The sequence below is a fragment of the Anopheles bellator genome, chromosome 2 (genome assembly GCF_943735745.2).
Source record: "Anopheles bellator chromosome 2, idAnoBellAS_SP24_06.2, whole genome shotgun sequence".
Lineage (NCBI taxonomy): Eukaryota > Metazoa > Arthropoda > Insecta > Diptera > Culicidae > Anopheles > Anopheles bellator.
In genome coordinates, this window is record NC_071286.1 from 83407249 (window position 1) to 83432490 (window position 25242).

General features: G+C 51.0%; 6 protein-coding genes across 7 annotated transcripts; 3 read left to right on the forward strand and 3 right to left on the reverse strand.

The window, feature by feature from the left end:
• The first annotated feature begins 18 nt into the window (after positions 1-18).
• On the forward strand, positions 19-3253 carry LOC131211843 (thioredoxin-2-like). Its single transcript, XM_058205483.1, has 2 exons — positions 19-183; positions 1975-3253. Exons 1-2 carry the CDS (start codon positions 160-162, stop codon positions 2272-2274), a joined length of 324 nt encoding a protein of 107 aa, XP_058061466.1. The 5' UTR covers positions 19-159; the 3' UTR covers positions 2275-3253.
• On the reverse strand, positions 3092-4339 carry LOC131211842 (uncharacterized). Its single transcript, XM_058205482.1, has 2 exons — positions 4092-4339; positions 3092-4031 (listed from the first exon to the last, which is right to left on the reverse strand). Exons 1-2 carry the CDS (start codon positions 4307-4309, stop codon positions 3263-3265), a joined length of 987 nt encoding a protein of 328 aa, XP_058061465.1. The 5' UTR covers positions 4310-4339; the 3' UTR covers positions 3092-3262.
• Positions 4340-5087: 748 nt separating this feature from the next.
• LOC131210667 (transmembrane protein 53-B) lies at positions 5088-6424 on the reverse strand. The gene is made up of 4 exons (XM_058203947.1): positions 5993-6424; positions 5555-5915; positions 5337-5480; positions 5088-5264 (listed from the first exon to the last, which is right to left on the reverse strand). The coding sequence occupies exons 1-4, from the start codon at positions 6220-6222 to the stop codon at positions 5088-5090; spliced, it is 912 nt and encodes a 303-aa protein (XP_058059930.1). The 5' UTR covers positions 6223-6424.
• Positions 6425-6981: 557 nt separating this feature from the next.
• On the forward strand, positions 6982-10163 carry LOC131209592 (recombination repair protein 1). Of its 2 annotated transcripts, XM_058202693.1 has the most exons (7): positions 6982-7691; positions 7754-7819; positions 7880-7975; positions 8038-8208; positions 8827-8901; positions 8969-9174; positions 9235-10163. In XM_058202693.1, exons 1-7 carry the CDS (start codon positions 7076-7078, stop codon positions 9892-9894), a joined length of 1890 nt encoding a protein of 629 aa, XP_058058676.1. In that variant the 5' UTR covers positions 6982-7075; the 3' UTR covers positions 9895-10163. The 2 variants fall into 2 exon arrangements, with proteins under 2 accessions (XP_058058676.1, XP_058058675.1); XM_058202692.1 differs by having other exon boundaries at positions 8969-10163.
• A 265-nt stretch (positions 10164-10428) lies between these two features.
• Positions 10429-11591, forward strand: LOC131210407 (alpha-ketoglutarate-dependent dioxygenase alkB homolog 4). Its single transcript, XM_058203649.1, has 3 exons — positions 10429-10597; positions 10683-11317; positions 11381-11591. Exons 1-3 carry the CDS (start codon positions 10496-10498, stop codon positions 11589-11591), a joined length of 948 nt encoding a protein of 315 aa, XP_058059632.1. The 5' UTR covers positions 10429-10495.
• Positions 11592-11720: 129 nt separating this feature from the next.
• Positions 11721-24359, reverse strand: LOC131208935 (inositol-trisphosphate 3-kinase homolog). Its single transcript, XM_058201879.1, has 4 exons — positions 23101-24359; positions 20123-20221; positions 14283-14383; positions 11721-13144 (listed from the first exon to the last, which is right to left on the reverse strand). Exons 1-4 carry the CDS (start codon positions 23230-23232, stop codon positions 12316-12318), a joined length of 1161 nt encoding a protein of 386 aa, XP_058057862.1. The 5' UTR covers positions 23233-24359; the 3' UTR covers positions 11721-12315.
• Between the last annotated feature and the right edge of the window lie 883 nt (positions 24360-25242).

The following is a 25242-nucleotide window of genomic DNA, read 5'->3' on the forward strand; positions in this document are numbered from 1 at the left end:
TGAGTTGTCTCCGGATCCGGAGAGCGTTGAGCGTTTTTTTATTGTTGAATTATCCGCCGACCGATTGAAACGCGCGTGCTGCGCCCTTGACCGTGTCTGACCCCTTTTCTGTTCAACTTTCCTTGCCGAAAGCTCCAATCCCCAACTAAAAGTGCAACAATGGTGTACCTAGTGAAAGATTCCGTAAGTATTAACGTAACTGTTTTGGTACCGCACAAATGCAGCTTGGCGAAGTGATTTGTTCGAGCAATATGTGTCCACCGGAACTCAGCCCCGCAGAATAGCCGGCATTCGCTCCCTGCCCCTCCGGTCAATACATGGGATTTTTTTCACTCGCCAACGAGGTGGTCAAGTGCCTGTGTAGATATTCGCTTTCGCGTAATGGCGCTCGATTTGTGGAGCTTCCCGATGGGCTATCGCTTGCCGTCTCGCGCTCACAAGCCCGGCCTCTCTATCGGTGTCTCTTTCCTTCCAACAGTCCTGCCGGGAGGACAATCATCTAATGATGCTTCGAACCGTCATCTTTTTTTTTTCTCGGCGCGGCTGAGGGGCAATTAATTTGTCGAGCCTTTCTGTCTCTTGGCGTTCCTTATGGCGTATGTATGTGTGCGCGCATATGTGTGATACAATCTTGCACCCTCCCGCGACTGACCTTTCGCGACCGCGTTGGTCGTGACGACCGGAAAACGACGACGATGACTTGCCGATTAACCAACCTAGCCCACCGTGCCGGGATCGAATGCTTTCTCTTCCATCTATCTGTGAAGGCCCTGGAAAATGTACGTGGCCGTCGGGAGATCAAGTAGCCTCAGCTTCGGTGCGCTTGATTGTGGTTAGATAAGTCGCAGCGAGGCACTAGCAACAATCGCCCAACGAGACTAGATTTTCACAGGCAGAGGAACCTCACATTCACGAGCATGCTTCTCGTGACTCAGTCCCCGTCGATAGAGATAATCACCCTATCAGGGGCGGTGCTGCTTCTCACGTCGCCTAAAATACTTGCTTCCGGTTAGAGCGGTTCGGTCGATCGGTTCAACCGTAGAGGGCCGCGCGATATGTGATATGTTCCATGCCCATCTAATTAACACGCCTTTTCGATTTGGGATGACTATCCCAAAATGCCCGTGTGCCCGTGTGTTTTATTTGCATCCATTTCCCATAACGAGGCGCGCTACCTGTATGGGGAGGGTGACTTTGTTTACGCATTTTAAGTAGAGCTGAAATCGGAACTTTTGCCGGTGTGGCAGAACGCATTATCATCGTTCGAAATAAACATCCAACCAACGTTAAGATTCCTAGAAACTCTCCCTGCTCCGCACCACGCTCGCTGTGCCGGTATCAAACTTGTTGTCACGCCCCTTATCACCAACCTGTCCCGTGAACATTTTTTGCCCTGATGTAGTTAATTCCCGTAGCGTTGTTACACGTTTCATTGGGCAACGTACGTTACTGTGCACGGTGCACTACGATTCCATTATTCATTGCGTGCCGAATTGTTACAACAGCCATAAACGAGTCGCAGCGGTGCTTGCAACGTATGATTTAATGTACACCCGTTGCCATGTCTACGCATAAATCCAAACACAAGAAGGCTTAGATCGTTTCTGAGATAGAGAGAAAATTCCAAACAATTTTCTATAACAGCCTCTCCGTAGCAGCAGCTTTGGAATGCATTAGCATCCCGTTGGAAGGCGGCGTTGGAGCTTTGTTTGTGGTTGAGGTGATGTCACCATTCGCTGCGCTGATGATGGCCATGAAAACCTTGAGCATGGGTGGAAGAGACACCATAAGTGGACACTAATCGCTATTAGCACTTTCACAGCGTTGCAAGCGTAGGCGATGAGTCGTTGGGAAATTTTCTGTGTGTCACTAGGACCTGAGCAAAAACGTAGAATGCTTATATTGACTCGCAGCTATCTTGAATCATTCGAACCGGCCACTGACTAATGATCGCCTCTCGCACTTGCTCAACAGGATGACTTCAACAACAAGCTGGAATCGGCCGGCGACCAACTGGTGGTGGTAGACTTCTTCGCTACCTGGTGCGGTCCGTGCAAGGTAATCGCGCCGAAACTTGAAGAGTTCCAGAACAAGTACGCCGACAAGGTGGTCATCCTGAAGGTGGACGTGGACGAGTGCGAGGATCTGGCCGCCCAATACAACATTTCCAGCATGCCCACCTTCCTGTTCATCAAGCGAAAGCAGGTGGTGCAGCAGTTCTCAGGCGCCAATGCCGAGAAGCTGGAAAACCAAATTGAGAGCCTGATCGCCTAAGCACGGAACGTTGGGAACGGGAAGGAAGGAAGGTCGCGGACAGACGAGAGCTGGTTGTTACTGTGCGGCGCAGCGCATTAGCCAGATCAAATATGGCACCCTTTTACTCATCGCCCTGTATGTACCGTATGTTTGTGAAGTGAACCACTTCATGAACGAAAATGAAACTGTCCCGCACCACCCGCATTCCCTGCTTCACACACACCCACCCGGCACGGGATTTAAGTACTTCGAAAACAAGTTAAACATGTTGCCAATCTAAAGTATCCGCAAAGCCTGCACTTCAACGACCAACCGCTGGCGGTACGTGGAACAATTCAAACAATCCTTTGTTTGACCAGCCCATTACCATCCAAATGGCACACACCAATAAAGAAGAGGCCAGAAACGCGTGTGGCAGCGATCGGCTGGATTGCTGAATCCGTGCCCGTGTAAACTGCAGACCATACGTTAACTTCAAGTCACAATCCCCAGAACAACTCAACTACAAGCTTTCATTAGGCGTGCGCGAATGCTGCCCGTCATTACAGTCTCGAACAATCTGCATCTGATCGAACGTTAAAAGCGCGTATGCGAAAGAAGTGTAACAATAATGCTGAAAACCGAAATGCAGAGAAGCACATAAGTGTCACTTAATTCTACGCTTGATTTGATGTAAACGCAGTCGAAGCGGAATGAATAAAAATGTTTAAACTTATCCACAATTCGTGCCCATTGATTGGTTTTCAAGGAAGTATTTCGATGTCACGCAGTAGGTCATGGGTTGATAAGTTTTCGGAATGCAAAAGAAACGAAACGGGATCAAAGCACATTTTGCAACGGAATCTAAACCCGATTCAATTGCGAATTGTTTATACTAGTAGTGGTTTCAAATATTAAACCCCAAACAATTAGCATATGTATTTATTTGCTCCATATGTGCGGCTTATGGCAGTTGAAACGTAGAACATGAATAAAGCATTAATATTGAAAACACTCACCGACAGACTCAGAGGGAGATTTCCGAAGAGACGATCGTTATCTCCCCGTTGTCAGCGCTGGTTTCGTCTGCAGCACTGCCGACGGATTCATTCAACAGAGTTGGGGTTGTGGATGAATTGTTTGCTTCGGATACGGTATTGTAAACCGCACCACCAGAGCTCGTATCGTTGGAACATTTTTCGATTTGTTCTTGCTTTACTTCAATCGTGTTTTCGTCAGAAATTGCACGCACCACTCTTGGTTTTATGCTGCTGGGGCAGGCCTGCGTTGAAGATACTTCTTTGGGCAATATTTCATCGTTATTTGTGTCTACTGCGCTTGTACGGTCTTCATCAGTTCTATGGTTTCCGTTGTGCAGAGGGGAGAGTGCCGCTGGAGAAAGAGCCCGCACAACTCTAGCCTTCATTACGCGGTTCAAATTTCTGTACGGTAGTTCGCTTTCGTTTTGCTTCTGCTTCACTTTGAGCGTATGCTTTAGAACTTTGTCATCCACAGGCACTATTCGTTCCTGGCTACCGTTTGCAAGATTCTCATAGGCTTGTGGGGGCTTTTCTTTGGGCAACGCAGCCTTCGAAGGGCGTGCCTGATCCTCATCGATGCCAGCCTGTTTGGCTTTACGTTTCCGAACACGCCGTCGCTTTGGAGTAGGCAAACTGGATAAAATTGATTCGATTTCCTCGATCTGGCTGTGGTCTGCGGTTGTGTCGATGGCCGCTACATGCCGTTTTGTACCAGGAGATCGTGTGCGCGACTCGTTTGTGTTTAGCAACACAACTCTGCGATATATAATAGCGATGTTAGTTTGTTTTCGCAAACACTAACTGCCATTTACTTACTTCAGTGTCTCGTTATCCCGTAGAATGGCAATATTTTCCGTCTCCGGATAGTACACACCGTCACCGGATAAAACGACGAGCTCGGACTCGATCGCAAAAAGCTGTCTCAATGTGTGAATTAAAGAACGAATCGTGCTCCATTTGTCCCTGTGTGCAATGCACACTTTCTGTCGATGGTCCGAAAACAAGTTACTTAAATCTAACATATATCTTTTCATCGTTTTCAAACCGCATTAACACGTGTATTTCCCAACCCAAACTTTTCTTACCGGTTTCGGTCAATGTAAACAACGCAAGAATCCGTCTGACGTTCGGTTCACTGCTATACGGGGTTTGCTGGCAGTGTGCTGTGAGATTGCTGGCGAATAATTGAATCGAACTAAAAACAGTTACTACTGCTCTGATCATTTTAGAGCCAAAATCTACACGAAAATGAGTGGTTCAGGTGAAAAGGTCGCTTTTATTCAATGTTTGTTTTGACAATTTTCTTTCCCGTTCTACGTGATCCAGGTTGTTTTGCTTTTTGGAATATATTTTCACCGGTCGCTAAATCCGTTCGCATACACTTAGTGATGATCTGTTGTTAGTTCTACAAGTCTAGAAAGTTAACGTACGATCGCAGCTTGGTGCGCCCAGAATTAAGGCATTGTAAGTATGCTTAGATTTTCTAAGAGAATCACAAAATCAATTGCTACGCATATCGTAACTAAGGTTGACCGGAACAGTAATAGGCTAAGAGGAGCTAACATTTAATCGATCGGAACATGTTACTTTCGCTACGTACCCTGCGGCACGCGATAAAACACAATCGAATGTAGTTTGAGCGTTTCGTAGAAGTGTGTGCGTTTGCGTCAGATTTCGACGTCACCTAAAATTGCTAATTATGCAACATTACATAAAAAAGTAGAGAGGGATCGTAGAAAACTCATTTGTGCCAATCCTGCTTACAGCAGAATATTCATCCCACGACGTGCCAAACCTTCATCTCATGTCGGTTTAGTTATGAAATTTACTATAGTAGTTCGATAAACAATCGTTGATAAACTTGCACACGGTGTAGATGTACTGCTGCGGGTGGCGAATGTAGTGTTTTACGTGTTCCGAGCGTTCGAAACAAACCATCCGCACGTCCACGCCGCATCGACTTCGATAATTGGCAAATTTTTCTATATCCTTTACGTGAAATAGGAAAAAACACACAATTAGGCGATCGACGGAAAAAATTGGCAACCTTATGTCACTTACGGTGTAAGGTATTAACCGGTCTTCCTTGGAGTAAAGGAATAACTGTGGCCATGCGTTCCTCTCGTACTTGAGGTTGTGCGACGGATTCGTTTGTACTTCGTAGCCACGTGGCCTTAAAAAATTCATAATGTAATTGAAAACGTCCTAAAAGCGAAACGGAAAACGGAAGATGGTCACAAATTGTATAGGTCCACCTCGGTGCCACATTCTGCGTTTACCTCAAACGTCCACAGTATCATTGCAGCGATGGCCATCAGAGCTGATAGGAGCACATTGCACCGCCGCTCCTTCCCGTAAATTGCGGCGATGGCACGATACAACCCCAAGATGCGTCGATCGCCGGGGGCCGAATCAAAGATCATGCCGCACACGTTGATGGGTGCTTTGGATCGCCTCAGCGCCACCGCAATGTGTTGATACAAAAACGCGCCCCCGTTGGAGAAAACGTGAAATATTAACGGATGGCTGTCGAAGTTCATGTCGTATATCAGCTTCAAAATTTTCTCCCCGATCTGGTGCATGGCGGCGCGTTTCCAGAACAAATTTTCCACCGGAGCCGTGTAACGAATAGTGATGAGACTGGGAAGATAGTGTAAACATTATGCCCGGTGGCCTTGTGGCGCGGTTTCCACTTTCCACCATTCCGCTATCCGTACCCTCGGTCTTCGTAGATTTTGGAGTACTTCATCAAGTACTTATCCTGGCACCCGGCCCAGCCAAGCAGCAGCACGATCGGTACGTTGGTTTCGTTGCAAACAAACACGTAATCGCTCTCGGCCGTTTGTGTATCGCTCCGGAAGTTGGGCGAAGGAAATTTGATGAAATACTCTAGCGTATCGTCGAGGGGATACTCCGATTCCATCCTTGCCCCGTAGGTGGCCGACATCGTGGGTGCGTTACGTGTGGGTCGCTGGCCTAGGATCGACCGCTACGAAAACCCCGCGAATTTCAACTGATAAAACTTCCCGCAAACCCTGTCAGTGGGTGCTACTGAAGCACCGCCAACACTCCCACCGCGGGCACCAGGTTTGGAACACTCCTAATGCATATCGTCAATGCTGTACACAATTTAACCTTTCCGCTTTACAGTCCAGCTGACTTTTCCAGGGAAAGCAATTTGGAAAATTGACTGCAAACGCACACAGATACACCAGCGACCGACTCTTGACATGTGGCTAACAGCGCGATGGGTTTCCATGGTTCGTTCCGTTGCGTGTGAAGCATGCGCGATGATGGCCACTACCGGCATGCCGGAATTGCCGTCGCCGATTGGCTCTCCGGCATCTGTTACCTGTGTGCAAGTAAATACTCTCGAAAGATTGGCGTGCCGCGTACTCTTATCGGTAACATTATTACAACAGTTAACAGACGGTACGGACATCGGCCAATCATTTCAGGCCTCATTGTTTTATGGTATGATACAATTTGAAAAAGTCGGCTATCGCGGGATAGCGAAATGTTTTCCAATACAAACAAGAAGTAGGAAGATCGTGGACTCAAAATGCCTTTTCCAACGGTTTTGTTGAAATTGTGTCGCTACTGTTCGAAAACTGCCCCGTCAAGTGTTATACGAGGGAAATGTCACTTGCGCAGCGCGCCATTTTTTCGGCGGCTTTGATCTAGTAGTTTTACTTTCCACAAGTTGGTGCGTTAATTTGTGTTTTTGCCATTTCATCTCAGCTTCAAGTGCACGTTCATCCCTTTTTGTGTAATCTACGACATTAATCGTTGTCACGGTCATGGAGCAGAAAGCAAGAAAGCGTCGTGCAGTGAAAACCGGTCCAGAGGAAGAATCTGAGCATCAGCATCAGGCTGAGCCTGATGTAGAACCAACCGAAAACACGGCAAAGGGTAGAGCCAGACAGGCAGCAGTAAAAAAGACCAAACTCAAAGGGACGAAACAAACTGAGTCCGATCCAGCCACCGAGGAACCGGAAGCAGTGTCCGAGTTGAGTGATGCGAATGGAGCGAAAAAGACAACGAAATCACGTCGTCCGTCAAAGGCCAAAGAACCAAGGTCAGAGGAAACCGATGAAGCGGAAGGAGAAGGCGTAAAACCATCTATTGCAAAAACCAAAGCGAAGACCACTGCTCAAAGGAAGGCGACGAATTCGGCCAAAACGCAGGATGGCGATGGAACAACGAAAGAAACTAAAACAAGGCGTGCCTCGAAAAAAGAGAGTTCAAAGGAACCGACCGCTAATGGAAAAGCTGCTGTTGCGTCGTCGGAAAACGGAACGCCTGAGTCGAAGAAATCGGCAACATCAAGCAAAGGAAAACTTTCCACAGTTCTCGAACTGGACGAAGCAACCGAGGCGGTGACGAAACCCAGAAAAGGTCGCGGAAAAGCTAAGGGTAAGAAATGGTAAGGAAGAAGCAAGGACTCGAGGAAACCTATTGATAAACTTTCCTTCCAGAAATCATACCCGAAGCACCACCGTCTGAGATTGAAAAACCCAAAAAAGGACGCGGAAAAGCTAAGGGTAATACTGGGCTTTAGGAGAGAGAGAAAGGCGAACTTAATTATTATGCTGATGCTTTAGTTCCAGAAACGCCTCAAATGAACGAAAATGATAACATCGCGGCCAATGCACAACCCGTGGAAGAGAAGCCCCTAAAAGGGCGTGGAAACGCTAAGGGTATCTCTTTTCACATAAATAATGCATCGAAAGTATCCATTGTGACCGAATTTTTCTTTTAGCAAAAGCCTCCGAGCCTGCCTTGAAGGATGAATTTGTTTCGAAGCGCAATCGGAAGGGTAAAGAATCGTCGCCGTCGAAGCAGATTGGGGATTTGACAGAACCGGCTACCAAGCCTACTACTGCTCGAGGAAAGAAAAAGGTTGAAGCCTCTTCTGAGGATGCAGCGAACGGTAAGAACATGTTTGATTGGCTTCATTAGTAGACGCTCTAGCGCACTAATCAAAGTAACCATAATGTAGAATAATTTGCCCATTTTCTAATACACAATGCATTACTTTGTAATGCATGAACGAATACCCGATTTTGGTCTTAATTATGAATCTTATTATTTTTCCATTTCCCACTGAAGAAAAGTTGCAGATGTTAGATCCTAAAGTTAAGCAGAGCGCAGTCATGAAAAGTTCTGTCCTGTCCGATTTGAATTAGACATTCTGCTGGGACTTGGGTTGCGGTTGCTACATCAGATACATCAATGATAACTCTCTTCAATCATATGACACTTTAACACAACTATTACATGTTTGATTCGCTTTAAACATTTGATTTGCTTGTTCAATAAATTCGCTTCTATCCTGGTTACTATTATTTAGATGAATTGTAGATAATGATTTGAATTCTGTATACCAATGTAGTAATACAAATGTCCTGCTGTGTACTAGTGTTCGATAGTATAGTCTGTACTAAATAAAATTTAAGAATAGATGCTTAAAACATTAAGAGTAACATGCAAAACTTACGATACATGGCTGTGCTAAACACGATGAATCCTGTTCGCATTGCACTCCCAGGAGACCCTTCAGTCGAAACCGGAGCTAATGGGACTTCGGAATCAATTGCAAATGCTGCTGCTCCTACTAATGGAGGTAAAGGAGAACACGTTTGTACCTTAACGAAATGAATCTCACAAAGCAATTTCTCCTTATGCCTCAGTAACACAGCGAAAAAGACGCAACGTCGCTGATGTGGATGCTGAAGAAACACCAGCACTGAAGGTATCCGCGAAGGACAAGAAAACATCGGTCCCAAAGATGAACAAATGCTCCACTGATTACACTGGGCTCAGCTTTGCCCTAGAGAAGGACGCTCTGTGGAACTACAAAATCTCGAGCTGGAATCTAGCCGGACTGCGTAGCTGGGTGGGCAAGGGAGGTCTACAGTACATCGAGCATGAACAACCGGACATATTGTGCTTGCAGGAGACGAAGTGTACCGAAGATCAGCTGCCAGACGAAGCTCGCCACATTCCGGGTTATCACCCATACTGGCTGTGCAAACCGGGGGGCTATGCAGGCGTGGCCATTTACTCGCGCAAAATGCCAATTTTCGTGACATACGGTTTGGGTGATGACGAGCAAGATCAGGACGGTCGCTTGCTGACCGCGGAGTACGAAAAGTTTTATCTGGTGTGCGTGTATGTTCCAAATGCCGGCAACAAGCTGGTAACACTGCCGAAGCGCATGCGGTGGGACGAGAAGTTTCACCAATATCTGCAGGAGCTGGACCGAAAAAAGCCGGTCATACTGTGCGGAGATATGAATGTGGCGCACGAGGAGATTGACTTGGCGAACCCGAAAACCAACCGCAAAAATGCCGGATTCACACAGGAAGAAAGGGACGGTATGACTCGGTTGCTGTCGTACGGGTTTGTAGACACGTTCCGCAAGCTTTATCCGGAGCGCAAGGCCGCCTATACCTTCTGGACGTACATGGGTGGGGCGCGGGCCAAGAACGTAGGGTGGCGATTGGATTATTTCATCGTTTCCGAACGGCTGGCGGATAAGGTGACCGATAATGTAATGCGAACCCAGGTGTACGGAAGTGACCACTGTCCCGTTACTTTGTTTTTAAATCTTTAAACAAATCTTTTCGTTTTACCACTATCGGCTACGTTTTGTCTTGTGTTAGACTTTGGTCGGTCTACACTGTTTATGTTTTAATCCTACAACACTATTGTTTCATAATAATTTCGCGTTTTAACAAGGGAATGGCACCATCCCAAATATACGAGCTCATCAATAAACACGAGCTTCGTAACTAACATTTCAACCAATATTACTTAACATTTTATTTAACTGAAGTAGCCTACGAATCTTCAACAAACGGTCTTTAATTTACAAAGGCTAATTTACATACCATAATAAATGAATGTTGTAGAAAATATAGTGTTTGTTAATGATTTCGAAAAATTTGTGCTTATGTGTGGGCTGTAAGATTGGTCCATATCTTGTTTCCGTATCCGTACCATTTATCCGTTATTGAAGCCATTTGAATTTTGAAAAAAACATGTGCAACCCATTTCTGGACCACCCTGTTCTTTGAGCTGTCAAACCGGTGGAGGAGATTCTTTGTAAACAAACAAGTGCCATGCAGTATTTTGTCGAAACGAGTGATAAAACGGATTAACGAGTTAACTTGAATAACTATACAGCAAAGGGTTGTGCGAATTGTACTTTCATCATGGACTACCCCAGACCTTGCGGTTGTAAAGGACGCCGAACTTGTTTAAGCTGTGAAGCAGAATTCGGGATTCTGCGAAGCGATTTCTACACCACATTTCAGGTAGTTGCGAAATTCAGAGGCCAGCGATGTCCTCGCGATGAGCCACTTGCCTGGGTATCATGCAATAAATTTGTTTCATTTTTAGCACTCTGATTCCTACGTGTACTGCCCGCTGTGCTCTAAGATCTACCCCGGTTGGGACGTTGAAAAGATTATGAACGAACACTCGGCAGTTCCCAGCCACCGGGGAACCGCCGGAGAAGATTACGGCGGAGTGTACATTGAGCTGAACTTCCTGACCAAAGAGGAGGAAACGCAGCTGCTGCACGCTTTAGACGAGATGCCTTGGGATGTGTCGCAAAGTGGACGACGGAAGCAAAACTTTGGTCCGAAGACCAACTTTAAAAAGACCCGTCTAAAGGCAGGCCAATTTGCGGGTTTTCCCCGATCGACGGAGTTTGTGCAACGGAGGTTCGCGAACGTTCCCCTGTTGGCCACGTTTCAAACGATAGAACAGTGCTCGCTAGAGTATGACCCGGAGCGGGGCGCTTCGATCGATCCGCACATCGACGATTGTTGGATTTGGGGCGAACGTGTCGTGACGGTCAACCTGCTGAGCGACTCCGTACTGACGATGTCCCTCCCCAGGAATGCCGATGGAAAATCAAAGTATAATCTAAACTTTGTGGACCAATACCGAGACCGTCTGTTGGCCGAGCTGGTGGATGAGCAAACGTTAGCTTCCTACGAGAATCGGATCGTGCGCATTCCGATGCCGAGGTAATTCTGGCTGCTTTTTCACGGGTTTCACTTGGAAATTGACACTGAACGATACCATTTTAGGCGCTCGTTGCTCGTACTTTACGGACCACCGCGCTACCAGTGGGAACACTCGGTGCTGCGTGAAGACATTCGCGATAGGCGCGTTTGCTTGGCGTACCGGGAGTTTACATCAATGTATCTGCAGGGTGGAAGCGACTTTGGTCAAAGCGAAGTAATTTATGAACGGGCCAAACAGTTCTGGGACCATCGGACGGAGGCCGTGGCTAGTTAGTTGACACCGCGTTTGGGAATGAATAAATTGTAAATTGTACACAATAATAATTTTTCTTTTATTAACAATTAGATTTTCCTTTTTTCTTTAAATAATAAACACAAATTGTATTAAATTTCGATACAGTTGATATTCGACACGTTTCATCACTTTCATCTTTAAAACTATCATTCACCTAATCGATCGTGCTGGGCCCGCGCACTACAGTGAGTTTCGGTTTAAGTGGTTTCAAGTAGAATCACGGGCAACGGAGACGTCCGGAGTCAATAGAAAACAACATTAAAAGGATACGGTCCGACCGTCTACTGGTACCCCGCACAGTTCGCACAAAGTTTTCACCCTTCTGTTGTATTCCCTTTTCACTGTCCCTATTTTAATGTATACCGTTTTTTCCAATATGGAAAAATGGCTGAACTCTTGGCTCCAACAAAAAACGCGGTACTTTCTCGTGCTGTTCACTGTGGTCTCCTCACTAAACCCGACCTAACCCCATCTAGTATTATCGTTTTCTTTTCAGTGAATTTTTCTCAGTCTTTCCGCGCACTTATCAGTGGATTGGCCTACCTATAGCGTATAGCCTTCGCACCAGCCGGCAGCCGGGTGAGGACTCTTCTGTGTTTCTTCTGCTTCCTATGCTTACAACACAAAATATTGACTAGTTTCACGTCTGACGTAGGCTTGAAGGAACCAGCCTTCGTTGAGGGTTTTGGTCGTTTCCGCCTCCCTAGACATCCGTCGCGCGTGACTGGTGGCGCAGCGTTTGGACGTTCTGCTGGACGGCTTCCATCGTGCGGATCAGCTCGTCGAACCCGTGCAGCAGCCCTTCCTCGCAGTTGCCCATCTGCCAGCGCGTCCGATGGTTTACCTTCGCGCCCTTGGGCAGGGGTAGCGCCTTGGCGAAATCGATCAACCACACTCCGACCTGCTGATCATCGTACACGATGAACACGCTGCTGCCCAGCACCTGGTGCCGGTGGAAGAACTCCGACTTTTCGATCATCGTACGCATCTGCCGCAACCGCTTGGTGATGTCCTTCGCTACGCTGCGCCGCCCACCGACAAAGTGCCCGATGGTGGCCTGAATCTGGGGGTTGGTTTTGACCGTCTTCAGGTCGGTCACGGGCAGACTGCCGCGCATCTTGAGCGCCTCGATGCGGAAGCCTTTCTCCTCCGTGGACGACATGTTCTCGCGGAACTGCATATAGCGCAGCTTCGTGATGGCCCGCTGCCGGTGCTCCTCGGCGGTCGGTGCGCCCGGGTCGACGGACACCATCTTCTTGTACAGATCCTCCCGGAGCGCCGTATTGCTCACTTCACTTTCGGTGAACGTCCGGAAGCCCATCTTGATGTCCATCACGTTCGGCTCGACGAACCCATTCAGCAGGTTGTGCAGCTCGATAAAATGGTCGGTAGCGGTCTGGTGGACACCGAGAAATTTGGGCACCACCTTGATGGCGTGCGGATCGACCATCAGTTGCCGGTAGGCCACCAGCTCGGTGTCGTTCGGTCCGGATACACGCTTGCGCACGATTCCGTTAGCCATCGGTGCTATGCTGTAGCGAGAAAGAGAGAGAGACAGAGAGGCTTCTTTTAGCATTGTTTACGGTGGCCAGATTCGTTGGTCAGATCGTGTTGTTGATCAACACTGTCCGGAAGCTTTCCCAACAAAAAACCTAACCCAGCCCCAGACAGCGACACTATATAATAACAACAAGCGACATGTTTGGACACGGTGCTCTTCATAGGCACATGAGGAACAAACAAGAAAAGAACAGCCATTAAAAAAGGTTTAAACGGCGCTACAACGAGCCGCGATCGATCACGCGAGCCCCGAACGCTTATTAGGTGATCGACACGATCGCCGAGACAGTAATAGTGTTTGACGAAACCCTCCGGAGTGTGTACTTTGGAATTGGTTCTGTTTTTCTTTCCAATTACAGACCGATTGCGGGGGCCACAGAAGCTCGCCGCTCCCCCCGTCGAAAGGCTTCCCACAATGGTGCGGACAATGGTGCGCATTACCACCATCTTCGCGAAGGCGCTAAATACGCAAACGTGCACCGCCGGTGATCGTGTCTGGCGTGGCGTGCGTGTTCGTGTGCGTGGAGGTCTTTCAACATTCCAACCCGATCCCAGCCGCTTGACGTCACCGGCGTCGAACCGGCACGAACCACACATTTGGGTGACATTTTGAATAATTTGCATGCGCTCCTAGCGACGGGTGCGTAACGAACTTGCGCTATGCGCGAGTACAGATCGTGCCTCGCGTATCTTAACGAGCTGCGGTTTCGTGAGCGCAGCGGATCGGGCCGCACGCTAGCGGTTTGACCTCACTACTCACCGCAGCGCTACATCTCACAGTTCCACATCTCGGGCTGGCCGATTCGCGCCCGTCTAGACGGCGCCTGCTACAATCGTCACAACGATTCGCGATCGCCCCGGCTGTGTGCAAACGATCTTCGGCCCGCCCGACCGATCTATCACCGGCGGCATGACGGATGGCTTATCAGTACCGGTGGCCACAGCGGTCGGATTGCAAGACATTTCAAACAAACCCATCGGCCGCCGGGTCTGGAGTGCCTCACGAGGAGCACACAAAACAACTCACAATCAATCAATCAAAGCGCGCAGATCTATCGATGGCTTGAGACTGATTTGGCGCTCGGTTTCGAAAACCTGGCGGATGCTTACCTTTTGGGATGACCGGATAGCTGCAACCATCCGGACGGGACGGTTGGTGCGTTGCACTCCAACAGGACCGGACTGGCAGGTGCACTGAGCTCGAGGGCGTTCTAGATGAAAGCGGAGAAGATAGAGGGAAAGTCCAACCATTAATACAACACTAGAAAACAGAGGCAGAGAAAGGGCAGTTTGGGTCACCATCTGCGAAGGAGTGCGAAACGGCGCGTGTTTGGGGTGAGCTGCGCACGGTAAAGTCTTAACGTCGTCGCCTGGCGTTGACTTTTGACGAGCTCCAGATTAGATAAGGTTTACTGTGCGTAAACCTTTGGCGTAGAGCACAGTACACAGGGAGGGGCGCCGTTTCCCTTTAAACTTATGAGTTCCAGCCCCCGGCGCATATCTGCGGCCGTGGCAGTGTGAGTCGTTTTTAGTATCCGCCCGAGGAAGTTGATTATTCGGTGACGAAAAAAAACCTGTGGCCCTCAGCACCGTGATCGGTGACTGGAACCAGCGGGAACACGCGAAAATGCACCGAGCCGGGAACCGGTGTCGGGACACCTTTTTACTATGTGCGCCCGATCGTCGATCGTCTTCTCATTAGCATTCGCTTCAAGGACGAGTAGAAAACATAGAACTGCTACGGCCGCATATTTGTTATTCATTCTTAGGCAAAGCGGATGGTTGTTGGCCATTCGAACAAAAACAAAAAAAAAACGACGCTGGTCGGCAAGACGGTGAAGAAGAAAGCAAATGCCGCCACCAGCGCCGTCCAAACAAAACATTAGGCATCATGCTCCAACGTCGTCGTTAGTTTCGGTGGGCAAGTCTTTAAATAGCTGGCCCCTCCTGTATCAATATTTTGGTGGCCACACATTACAACTTCCATACGCAGACCCAGGTGGTTTCAATTAACCGTCGGAACCATGGGAGTGGATCGAAGCAAAAAACAGAAGGGGGGGGTTAATGATAGGTTCCGATTTTCAGTGCTCCCGTAAATTGCATCATGGCGTTGGCGGGGTTTAAGCGGTTCATAATTCGCGCACGGGAGGTAATTTATGCAACGCCCGGGCTTGGCGCTAAGTTATTAGTACCCGCCGGGATGGCCGGGTTTCACACTTCCTTGCGGTTCTTCGGTGATCCAGAAAGTGCGTGCACGATCGTTAATGACCGTTTGATGCGCCACGGCGCACAGAGAGATAGAGAGCGAGCAACAAACTGTAACAGGGAACCGAGGCTTGCCGGTCGACCGACCGATTATCGGGAAGGTTCGCCGCTAGATTGACGTCATTCGTGGGGCCGCCGCGTTTCTTGTTCTCGTTCGGTGCGCGCGCCGATGCTTCATTGTATGTTGATAGGACCCCAGCGGTGGGTTCAGTGACACGCCCGAGAGTGCTGGGCTTCCGCTGGCTGGGACCAGCTGATGGAATGTGGTGTCGCGGTGGCAGTCTGCCCCAACGAATCAATCGAGGATCGACGTTCGGGGCGAGGATCGCAGCCGCGGGCCTCTAGACTGGTCTCCCCCTTTCTGCCTGGGAGTTTGCGTGTGCAACATGTACTTAGACCCCATCAGTGACTGCTGCTCCGTTTCGTGCACGCGACTCCGGCGGCCGCGCCCGCGGTGTGCGTGCGTTCGCCCCCCTTTGCTCGATCGTTCGCCCCTCTCCACACGATATAAAGAGAACCGATTGACGTCAAACGAGCAACGGGGGCTTAAATTGTCGTATCCAGCCAGCTAGAGCCTCCATTTTTTTGCTGTTGCTGCTTCACCTGGGTCTGGGCAGATCGGAGCTTTGTGTAACCACAGCCGGGGAGCCTTTCCAGATCCGGAATGTAGACGACTAGTGAGGCCACAGCTGCTCTACATCGACGGCCCGTCTTTCAGGCGCATCTTTACAGGCATTTGACGCATTTTGAGTATTCTCAGCGCAGCAAATGCTTTCGTTTGAGTCATAGAAGGTCGTCGGTGTTTGTTTAGTGGCCAAAGGAATTCGCTACAACTGTACGGTAACTGTTGTATGACGCTCTCTGGCCATCCCTCGTTCCTCCCTGACATCATGGCGATGAGTCACAGGTTGTTCACTGGCTGGTGGGCAAAAAGCCCGGTCCGACATAATTAGCTGCCGCCAGGCCTCGGTTTTGCTGGTAATGGAGGTGATAAATCAACACCTCAATCACTGCCGCCGGACGGTGCTCTGTAACTTTGGGCGTAAACCACATACCCGCGGACGCCACGGTAAGGAAGTGGATCACACCGAGCGTGAGGATCGGCCATCCCCTCGTCTGTTGCAAAAACGGCATTTGCGTAAACAGACTTGCGTGTGAATCATGCGCCGCAACAAATCGGATGTTGTGATTCATCTCCGGTTCGCACCGAAGGCTAGTCCAGTTCTGGGAACCTCTCTAATCTGCTGACCCAAAACTCGAGGCGAGTTGATTTAGTAAACTGAAGAGCAACCTTTCGAGCGACAGCAACATAGCGCCACGGAGGTCACCACCCGGCGGTGGTTAGCAACAAGACATAACCGCTGCAGATCGGTTGCTGGCGCCGTATCTCTTGGCCATGTTTGGTCACGATCCCAAGGCACGCGAGCTGCTGCTGCTCCTGAAGTGATCAGTGTTGTCCCAAAAAAGCGGCCGAGGTCCTTGGGATGATAAGACCGAATCGACGATCAAATCGCCCCAATCCTTAGAGACATCACCGCGCACTGCACCGGGCAGTGTCGCGATCGCCAACCATCGGGCGGGGGCCGGTCCTGCTTGCGAAACTGGTCGGCAGGACCACTTTTTTGCATACACTTATTGATAACACCGCATTGACGTCAATGCGAAGGCCGTCAGCCTGGCGCAGCCGTTGTGTATAGTTGTCACCCGCCGGGGTCCGTTCGACGAATCAATGTTGACCGAAATGCTGGTGATCCGTTACGTCCGATCGCTTTAAATTGAAAAGCGCCCCGACTGGAGCGGGGGCCGACCGAAAGGTCAGAGGCGAACGTTGGCCACTTCACCGCTTGATTGGATGCCTTTTTTCGTTTCGGTTTTCCCTTGTTTGGCGATGGCTTAAAGACGGCACTCAATTAAATGTAATACATCCAGCCTCTCTGGGGTCTTCTGGTGTGCTGGCGTAATCCTATCGCCCGGGGGCTTATCGAAGCTTTGGTGCTCCGGTGATGAACCGGTGCTCGACGGAAAGGGCATCCGCAGCTGCATTCACACATCATCATGCGCCTCATGCGTCAATCGGCAAGGGCCAGTCCGGCGATAGTGGGCTCTCCGGCGGGCGGGCTACGCACGGAGCTATTTTTAATTAATGCCCTATTGTTAGGCGCCATCGGCGTGATAACGGTTGAGTGTCCGTGGTGCTACGCGACGACCTGCGGGACCTCCGCAACCTTGCTCGGAGTGGTCCACTTCCATCAGTCGAGCTGGCAGGCTCTGCGTAGAATGTTTCTCATCGGTGAAGGTCCCCAATCGTTGTTGGGCTCTAAAAACGGTCAGCCTGGTGGTTAGCGGCCCTAAGTGGCTCTAAGATTGAACGGATGAGGAGCATTAGAAGAAGGCTCCCTCTTCCGGACAAGTTCTCAAGGAGAAGCCACTGCTGCGTTGAACATAAATTGCGTCCAAAGGCATCCATTTTGGCTCACTGCGTTCCGAGCCGTTTTCGACACAATGATGACTCGAAAGGCCTCTGCCTTGGCTAGTAGCCGGTAATTGCTAGCAATCGGACTTTCTAGGCCACCCAACCATCTACTGGGCCGAATGTGCATTCCGCTTTCCACAAACGTTCCGGTGCGTCATCGAGCGGCAATATCGAATGGTCGTGCCGCGCCTTAATAACGTACCGCACCTTCAATTATCACCCATCGCCCCCGGCGGGGGGAGGCCCCTACAATCTTTTCAGTCTGGGTGGTCACATGCAGAGCATGTGAATGGCGGTGCCTGCGACCTCCCAGGTGATCGCCAGTGGATCGTCATCGCGCCCGCCGCGAACAGGCGACATGCTTTAATTTGATCGTTTCTATTTCTACCAATTAAATCATAACGCGACGGGGCCCTTTATGGGGGGGTCGACTGGAGAACCCTTCGGGCGGACGACCGGGTGGTGCACTCTGTTGGCCGTAAAATTCTACCGAGTGCCTGGCACCGTCGCTGCCGTATGCTAATTGCGGGCAATTCAGATAAATTACAACCGAGATTAGCGGGAAAGGTTGCCCGTCGGAAAGGCGTACGTGCAATGTGGCACATTACGGACGGAAACAGAGACGGGCAGAGAGCGAGCGAGGGAGAGGGCGAATGCGGGGATTCGTGTGGCCAACCGGGGAACGCGTGGCTCCCGTAAGTCATCCCTGATGATTTTCACACCACCCCTCTCGGAGCGTTTAGGAGGCGAAGGCCAGCTCTGACACCGATGGCAACCGGAACATGTGACCGAAATCCCGGCTCCCGGCTCTATTCTACTCGAGGGAGAGCGCGGTGCATCCGAGTAAAAGTGGCTACTTTCGACGTAAATGTGGGCCGCGGATGATCGTGTTGGTGGGAAGATCGGCCCCGTGCCACGACATCCGCTTCCCGGAGGCGAGCCGAAGGAATGCGGACGTCCGTTGCCGATGACGCACACGCGCGCTCCGCGCTTTCGCACAGACTGCGTGGTCCGCGTGTTTCACTTTCTTTCGTGCTGCGGCCACAACTGCGAAACCGAAACGAAACGTCCCGAGCGGAGAAGCCGCGAAAGGCCGCGTATCGCACACCACGAAGCCAGTGCTGGGAGCCCCGCGGTCGAGGTGGCTCGAGTTTCTCCACCTCGTGCTGACGTCAGTAGCCCGGGCCCGGATAACGGCCAGAGGAGGGCCTTCTCGGTAAAAACCTTGCCAGCCGCTAGTAACAATGAACTCTCTCGCTCGCTCCGTCGCTCTGGCGATGCGAATGAACTGTACACGCTCCGTATCTTCCCTTCACCCGCCCGGCCCGGCCGTGCCCAATGAAAGCGGTGGCCAAGAAAGAGTAGCCCCACGAATGGCGGCCACCGACGGGTAGTTGAGGGGTGAATAATTAACGCCCAATGTCTTCGGGTGGTGTCTCCCTGGGCGGCGGCTACTAGCCAATGACACCGCCAGGGACCGGGTCCGCTGTTGACATGTGGCCCACGAGCGTTATTATGGATGCGCACGGGCAAGCATTACCCCTCGCCGACATTACGCATCGTAGACGATTGTAATGCCGCCGATGTCGGCTCGGACGGGTCCTTCAATGCCATCATCACCGGCGAAGATGAGATACGACTACTGCCGGTCGCGTGTCCCCGACTGCTTCTCGGCGGCATTGACCACACCGAGGGCACGAGAGCAGGTTTATGGCGGCGCCGGACTCTAACACCCGAGCCGGGTGAACGATCATCCTTGAGCGGTGGTCTAATCCGAAAGATTCCTCGCCTCCGTTAGACCGAGCCCGAGGGAATCGGCGGACTTCCGGAAACGCGAGCCAACGCGGGTTTGATTATGCGGACACGGACTGACGTAAGGTGTGCCGGGTGATTTGCCTGGCGCTACCTTCATCGCTACGCGGTGCAGTTGAAGAAACAATAAATTTGCCAACTGTCAGCCAAGCAGTAGGCCAGTGGGACCATGGCCCCGGAGCGCATACTGACGGTGCACATGCATTTTAATCGCTTCCGTGGCCCTGGCTCCGTAGATGACACAAGCCGGCCGAGGATAGTTGGGTGCGCTGCTGTTTGTACTTCAACGGACAGAGCTCAGACGCCCGGTCGATCTTAACACGTACTAGCCAACTGGATGCAAACAAATGTGGTGGTGTTTGAAGACGGGGACGACCCGATGGCGTCGCGGGAAACTTACGATTGCGAGGAAACTGAGCAGCGATTTGTTGTTGGCACCGCCGCCACCGTTGGGCACACCCTGCTCGACCCGATACTCGCCCCGTTCCGCTTCGATGTTCTGCAACGAAAGAAAACACACGCCGGGTTAGCTTTGGGGTTCTTGTGTGTGCATTGGAGACGAAAAACAGCGAACGTGCGCGCACGTTCTGCCGAACCGATCAACTGTATCAACAACAACCGGATTGCCGTCCGTACCATTCCGTCGATCCTCTGCTTGCCTCTCCCCTGCGTCCCCACAGCGATCGAACGGAGTATTTGAAGGGTTTTTTTTTCCAAAATGTTTCAAATGTTGGCTCCAAACCACTCTGGCACGATCGCTGCCGATCACAACAACACAATATTTTTGCCGCAAAATTTTGACAGCTCCGGATCCATAAAATAAATAATAAAGGCTCTGAGAGAGAGAGAGAGAGAGAGCACGGTTGGTTGGAGGAACACGATCGCTTGATTAAAGGGCCGGCGATGGATGGTCTGCGTGATCGTCCTGATCGCGTCGTGTCTCTGTGTTTGTATCATATCGCCTACTCGGATTCCCACACCAGGCACTGTTCATCTCGCGTCCGATAACATTCTAATCGTAGTAAGCTAAGGTGCTAAACTCTGTCACTAAACTTCGCAGGGCTTCTGGTGACGTGTCGGAGCAGCTAAAGGGTACACTGCCAATAAATCGATAACCTCCGGGGCGGGCCGACCGGGATTCGGATGGAACCGCAAACCGCAACAAAGCGGTAGCTGACGTGGATCGATCTCCGGTCGGTCGATCGTCGGTTCGCGGATGGATTCCCCATCTCCAGCTCGTCGTGCGGTTAGCGTACGCGGTGGCTGGCGCTACGATGGCGTGAAACCTCAGCCCAAGCTAGTGATGTAAATCATACAAATCGATTGAGTAATAATAGGACCGTACGCTAAATGAGGCATGAGATCGATCCGTGGCGACGGAGGCGGCTAATGGGGCGTGAAAATGTAAAAAGATATTCCCTCGCGCCCCAGGTGTCCCCAAGGCCCCCTCACGGTGGAGACACTCTCGTGGGCATCTCGAGCGGTCACGTTCGATCGGTAGGCGCTCAAGGACATACGGTGCCGACGAGCATAGAATTCAAATGTCTGTGCGCCTAGGAGACGCAACCGATCCTGATGGCGAGCAATTAACGCCACAGAGCGAGTGGTGGCCGGACGTTACGGTTTTGCCTTGCCCGCGGCTGGCCACATCGCAGATGATAATTACCCCATGCCGAAGGTGATGATAATTCTGTTTTGACGTCTGGTGGGCCCCGGGGGCGCGAGTGACCGAGGTGGATCAATTTGGGAGCTCACTTCCTTCCGGGCCGTGGACGGCGGTGGTGTCAAGGCCACGAGCCTGCCTAGCCTGCCAGAACCTGCCAGGATGCCCGCCTCGCAGTGATCGTCCATCGATCGTAGGATCAGATCGGACGTGTGTCTGGGAAACGTGTCTCCGTGTCTTGTCCGTTGTCCGGCGGCTAATTGGCACCGAAAAGGGAATGTTTGGCGTGTTTGTTTGAGTTAGGTGCCCGGGGTGCTCGGGATTTACAAAACAATTCCCTTGTTGTTGTTTCTGGCAGCGCCTGGCGTTGCAGATTGCATCCGGCAACCGAGGAATGAGACGTCGGGTCGGCGGCTTCGCGCTAAACCGAGGTGGCGAAACACATGTAACGGGTTTCGGTCCAGAGCGATCGCCGGCCACCGTTGCTGACGTCAATCGGCACGGTCCAGTGGCCACAATGCTCTCCGTTGTGTCCGGCGTGTGTGCTACATTAACATCGTTTGGCCCTTTATGTTGGTCCGATCGGTTAATGCTAGATTAATTTGCCTGTTCCAGTGAGTGGTCCGCTCCAGATCTCGAGCGGCTTCGAAGCAATTGTGTTCTCTGGGGGTGGTGGGGGCCGGAGGACCCACGAGCCCACCGGCTGCACCTTCCCGACCGGATGTAACCGGTTTGGTCCGCGATCGAGCTCCACGGGCGATAAGAAGCCATCCACGTTCCGGTGTCTGCTGTGGACCTGGTTGATCCACGTCCGGGTCCTAACACGATCCGCCAACAGTGACGCCGACTAGCCGCCCCGTGTGTAATGGCGATTTAACCGAAGACGCTTTGCCCGGAGAAGAAAGGACCATAAATCATACCATAACGATCTCGCGCCAAGATCGAGCACAAGGGGCCATGGGCCGCCGATCGATGTCCAATCGTGGGTGCTAATGCTATTTCCAGACTCGTTAGCATTCGGGAATGTGTCCGGAATCCACACACGGGCGCGCGCGCATTGTCAGCACTTCCCACACCCGCAGGAAGGCCATTTTTAGCGTGCGGCTGTGAATGAAAGTCGACCACGATCGTGACGGGTTCGTACGGCGGTCTATTGCGTCGTTGCGCCAACCGAGCGGTACATTCAACTGGCCGCCTGGGACGCTGTGACGTGGACATTCGGAGCATCCCTAGCCGAGACCCAGATCTGGGAGCCCACGTATTCGCGCCCAGATGAACCAGTTCGCTGACCTTGAGATCGGTTGACTGCGCTTACGTAAATCGCCTAGAACTCGAACGTAGTGTCCCTGTGCTGACGAAGACGAGCCCGCCGCGATCCGCGTGAGACCTTCACGGGAGGTTTCAAAACCAGTCTGCCAACCAGTTCGGCACCTGTCGGGGCCATGCTGTGCGTCATCGTCACCAAGGCTGGTTAACATTCTGCCCCGGACTGCGAAAGCCCCGCACCGCAGGAGCACCCATTTCCGGAAAAATCGAGCTTGGAACCGACGGCGGGTCACCGAACGGCCCAAAGTCACGTTACGCGTCACCGAAACCGTTCGGTTTAGAATGTAGAATTAATTTAGGCATAGAAACTTGGGCCGCGCGAGTTCCTCTTCCGCTAGCAGCCAGCGTTGAGGTGTGACGGCTTCCCTATTCGGAACTGGTGCACTTACCGTGTTTTTCGTGCCATTGTCCAGTATCAGCATCTTAAGCAGGGTGCGTTTCAGTCCATTGTTGTCGATACAGGAGAGGCGAAACTTGTCACTGGTCCATCCTGCCATGGTGAGGAATATGGAAGAAGTCATGCCGCGGGGCGTCCTATCTGGTCGTTGAGAGATCGCGGTCGCTGGAAGCCGTCTGATCTCGTCGTGTCGCAACACTGTTGTCCAGGTCGCGTAGGCACGCGAGTGGTTTGTTTGCGCTCCTCAGTTATGGAATGTGCAAATGTGTCGCGGCGCGGAACTGCTGGTGGCCAAGTGGGTCGCTGGAGTGCGCCGCTCCGAAACCCATAACATTAAGTCCAAAAAAGGGGTTTGCTCAGGCGGACAGCAGTACGGAAACAGGTTTACGGCCACGGCACGGCTCGTTGAACGCCGGTCAGTTACGTGTGTCCAAAATCGAACGTTCGATCCTCTCGAAGCAACAACATTCGTTGAAGATCACTTGCCACTCGACTCGGCCCGCGCACGCCCACCTCTCGGACACGGCCGCAAATGGCGCGGCCCGGGATCACTTGACAGGAGGGGAGGCGGGGCGGCAAAATTTATGCTCTTGTTTTGCTGGCACGGCCCAGATAGTCGGGAGGCAGGGCCCTAGGAACTACGGCGAGTGTAAATATTTCTTGCGCACAAACATATCACACGCCCGGTGGGACCTTTTGGGCCGCCGGGTCCGGCTTGGTAACCCTGCTCCACTCTGTGGCACTTTGGCACGGAACAATCGTTTGCTTAATTAATATTGATAGTGTGTAATCACTGCTGGGCTCCACCCGAAGGAAACCCTAACACACTATTTTCCTTCGATCAGCAAATACACGCAGGTTCACTTTGGTATATTCTGGGATTGCCTCTATCGGCCCGCCACTACACGCCCCGTCCCCGATGGGCAAGGACTGTGTCTTCTACTGCGAAGGGTGCGGCACTTTCACTAGTTTTCTCACGAAGCTCTTTGATCTTTCTGCTGCGCGATCCGCGGGAAACTCGCGTGAGAAGCGCTTGCTGGAGGAGAGATTGGTCCCTTTTCCACGGTCACTATTGGCACGACACGATTTTGGGGACACTCCGAGGTCCGAACTAACTTAACAGTGGCGCTCAATTAAACTGCGATGCGTGCGTAGCGGTTTCGGTATTAACTTGACTGGTTTTCGTTTCATCGGACGCAGATCGGTTCCACCGCGAGACGGCTCTGGCACGAGCCACACGGATACGACCGGTGGAGCTCTGCGTTCAAACTCAAACTGAGCCGTTGGGTTGCGTTGTTTTCTCTTTTTGCGCAACAGTCTCGCGGCCGCGATCGAGCGCGGACCGTGAGGGGTGCACAGTGGGGAATTTGTATTCGGAAAGGCGGACATATTTGGTTTCAGGTTTTTATTGTTTTCATGTTTTATTATTAACTAGGCCACAACCGCCGACCGGTTGAGCCCCACTGCTATGTACTATGAAAAAAATGAAGTGTTTTCTTAAAATAAACCTAGCACACCCGTCCGTGTCGGATTGACACGGATGCAAAACTTACTGGAAATAATTTAAAATTATCTAAGTGTTAATTTGTAATGCCTAGATTTATTGCACAAAGCCCTGGAATAATTTTGCTGTGTTAAAGTAGCTGATAAAAGTTGGCTTTAAAGAGCCCCTTTTTATCACTCTTTCGACTTTGATAGATTAATTCTCGGAATCTACGCCACATGGAAGGCTGACAATTCAAATTGCTCACAGATAACTTATGTATTTTAGGAAAATATATACAAAACTCTCAGTTTCAAAAGTAGACTTATGACCGCCTTTTCCCCATAGTGGCGTGGTCCGAGAGTCGTGACGTCGGTAATCTCCCGATTGTCGTTGTGTTTGTGCCGAAGCTCCGCGCTTTCGGGAGCTTTCCGTGGGGCGTCCCAAAAGGTACCCGAGTTTCGTTCACGGTAAAGGGTGTCTGATTATTATATACGAGGTGTGTTCAAAAAGCATCGCGTCTTTTGGCATTCCGCGGGCCACGGATATTCGATTTCACTCACTTATGGAGACAGAGGGCCGAGAAGATGAGAACGACGAAAAGGTCGAAGTTCGGTCGAATGTGAAGGTTTTGCTTACAATTGCTGGGGC

Bases quoted from the DNA above. Each gene is read 5' to 3' on its own strand.
- LOC131210407 (XM_058203649.1), top strand. From the start codon at position 10,496: ATGGACTACCCCAGACCTTGCGGTTGTAAAGGACGCCGAACTTGTTTA. The intron at 10,598-10,682 runs GTAGTTGCGAAA...TTTCATTTTTAG, and splicing joins ATTTCTACACCACATTTCAG to CACTCTGATTCCTACGTGTA. The intron at 11,318-11,380 runs GTAATTCTGGCT...ATACCATTTTAG, and splicing joins GTGCGCATTCCGATGCCGAG to GCGCTCGTTGCTCGTACTTT.
- LOC131209592 (XM_058202692.1), top strand. From the start codon at position 7,076: ATGGAGCAGAAAGCAAGAAAGCGTCGTGCAGTGAAAACCGGTCCAGAG. The intron at 8,209-8,826 runs GTAAGAACATGT...TTGCACTCCCAG, and splicing joins TTCTGAGGATGCAGCGAACG to GAGACCCTTCAGTCGAAACC. The intron at 8,902-8,968 runs GTAAAGGAGAAC...CTTATGCCTCAG, and splicing joins TGCTGCTCCTACTAATGGAG to TAACACAGCGAAAAAGACGC.
- LOC131211843 (XM_058205483.1), top strand. From the start codon at position 160: ATGGTGTACCTAGTGAAAGATTCC. The intron at 184-1,974 runs GTAAGTATTAAC...CTTGCTCAACAG, and splicing joins TGTACCTAGTGAAAGATTCC to GATGACTTCAACAACAAGCT.
- LOC131208935 (XM_058201879.1), bottom strand. From the start codon at position 23,232: ATGACTTCTTCCATATTCCTCACCATGGCAGGATGGACCAGTGACAAG. The intron at 20,222-23,100 runs GTAAGTGCACCA...CTTTCGTTGCAG, and splicing joins ACAATGGCACGAAAAACACG to AACATCGAAGCGGAACGGGG. The intron at 14,384-20,122 runs GTAAGTTTCCCG...GCTTTCATCTAG, and splicing joins TGCTCAGTTTCCTCGCAATC to AACGCCCTCGAGCTCAGTGC.
- LOC131211842 (XM_058205482.1), bottom strand. From the start codon at position 4,309: ATGAAAAGATATATGTTAGATTTAAGTAACTTGTTTTCGGACCATCGA. The intron at 4,032-4,091 runs GTAAGTAAATGG...TATATATCGCAG, and splicing joins CGGGATAACGAGACACTGAA to AGTTGTGTTGCTAAACACAA.
- LOC131210667 (XM_058203947.1), bottom strand. From the start codon at position 6,222: ATGTCGGCCACCTACGGGGCAAGGATGGAATCGGAGTATCCCCTCGAC. The intron at 5,481-5,554 runs GTAAACGCAGAA...TTTCGCTTTTAG, and splicing joins TGATACTGTGGACGTTTGAG to GACGTTTTCAATTACATTAT. The intron at 5,265-5,336 runs GTAAGTGACATA...TTTCACGTAAAG, and splicing joins ACCGGTTAATACCTTACACC to GATATAGAAAAATTTGCCAA.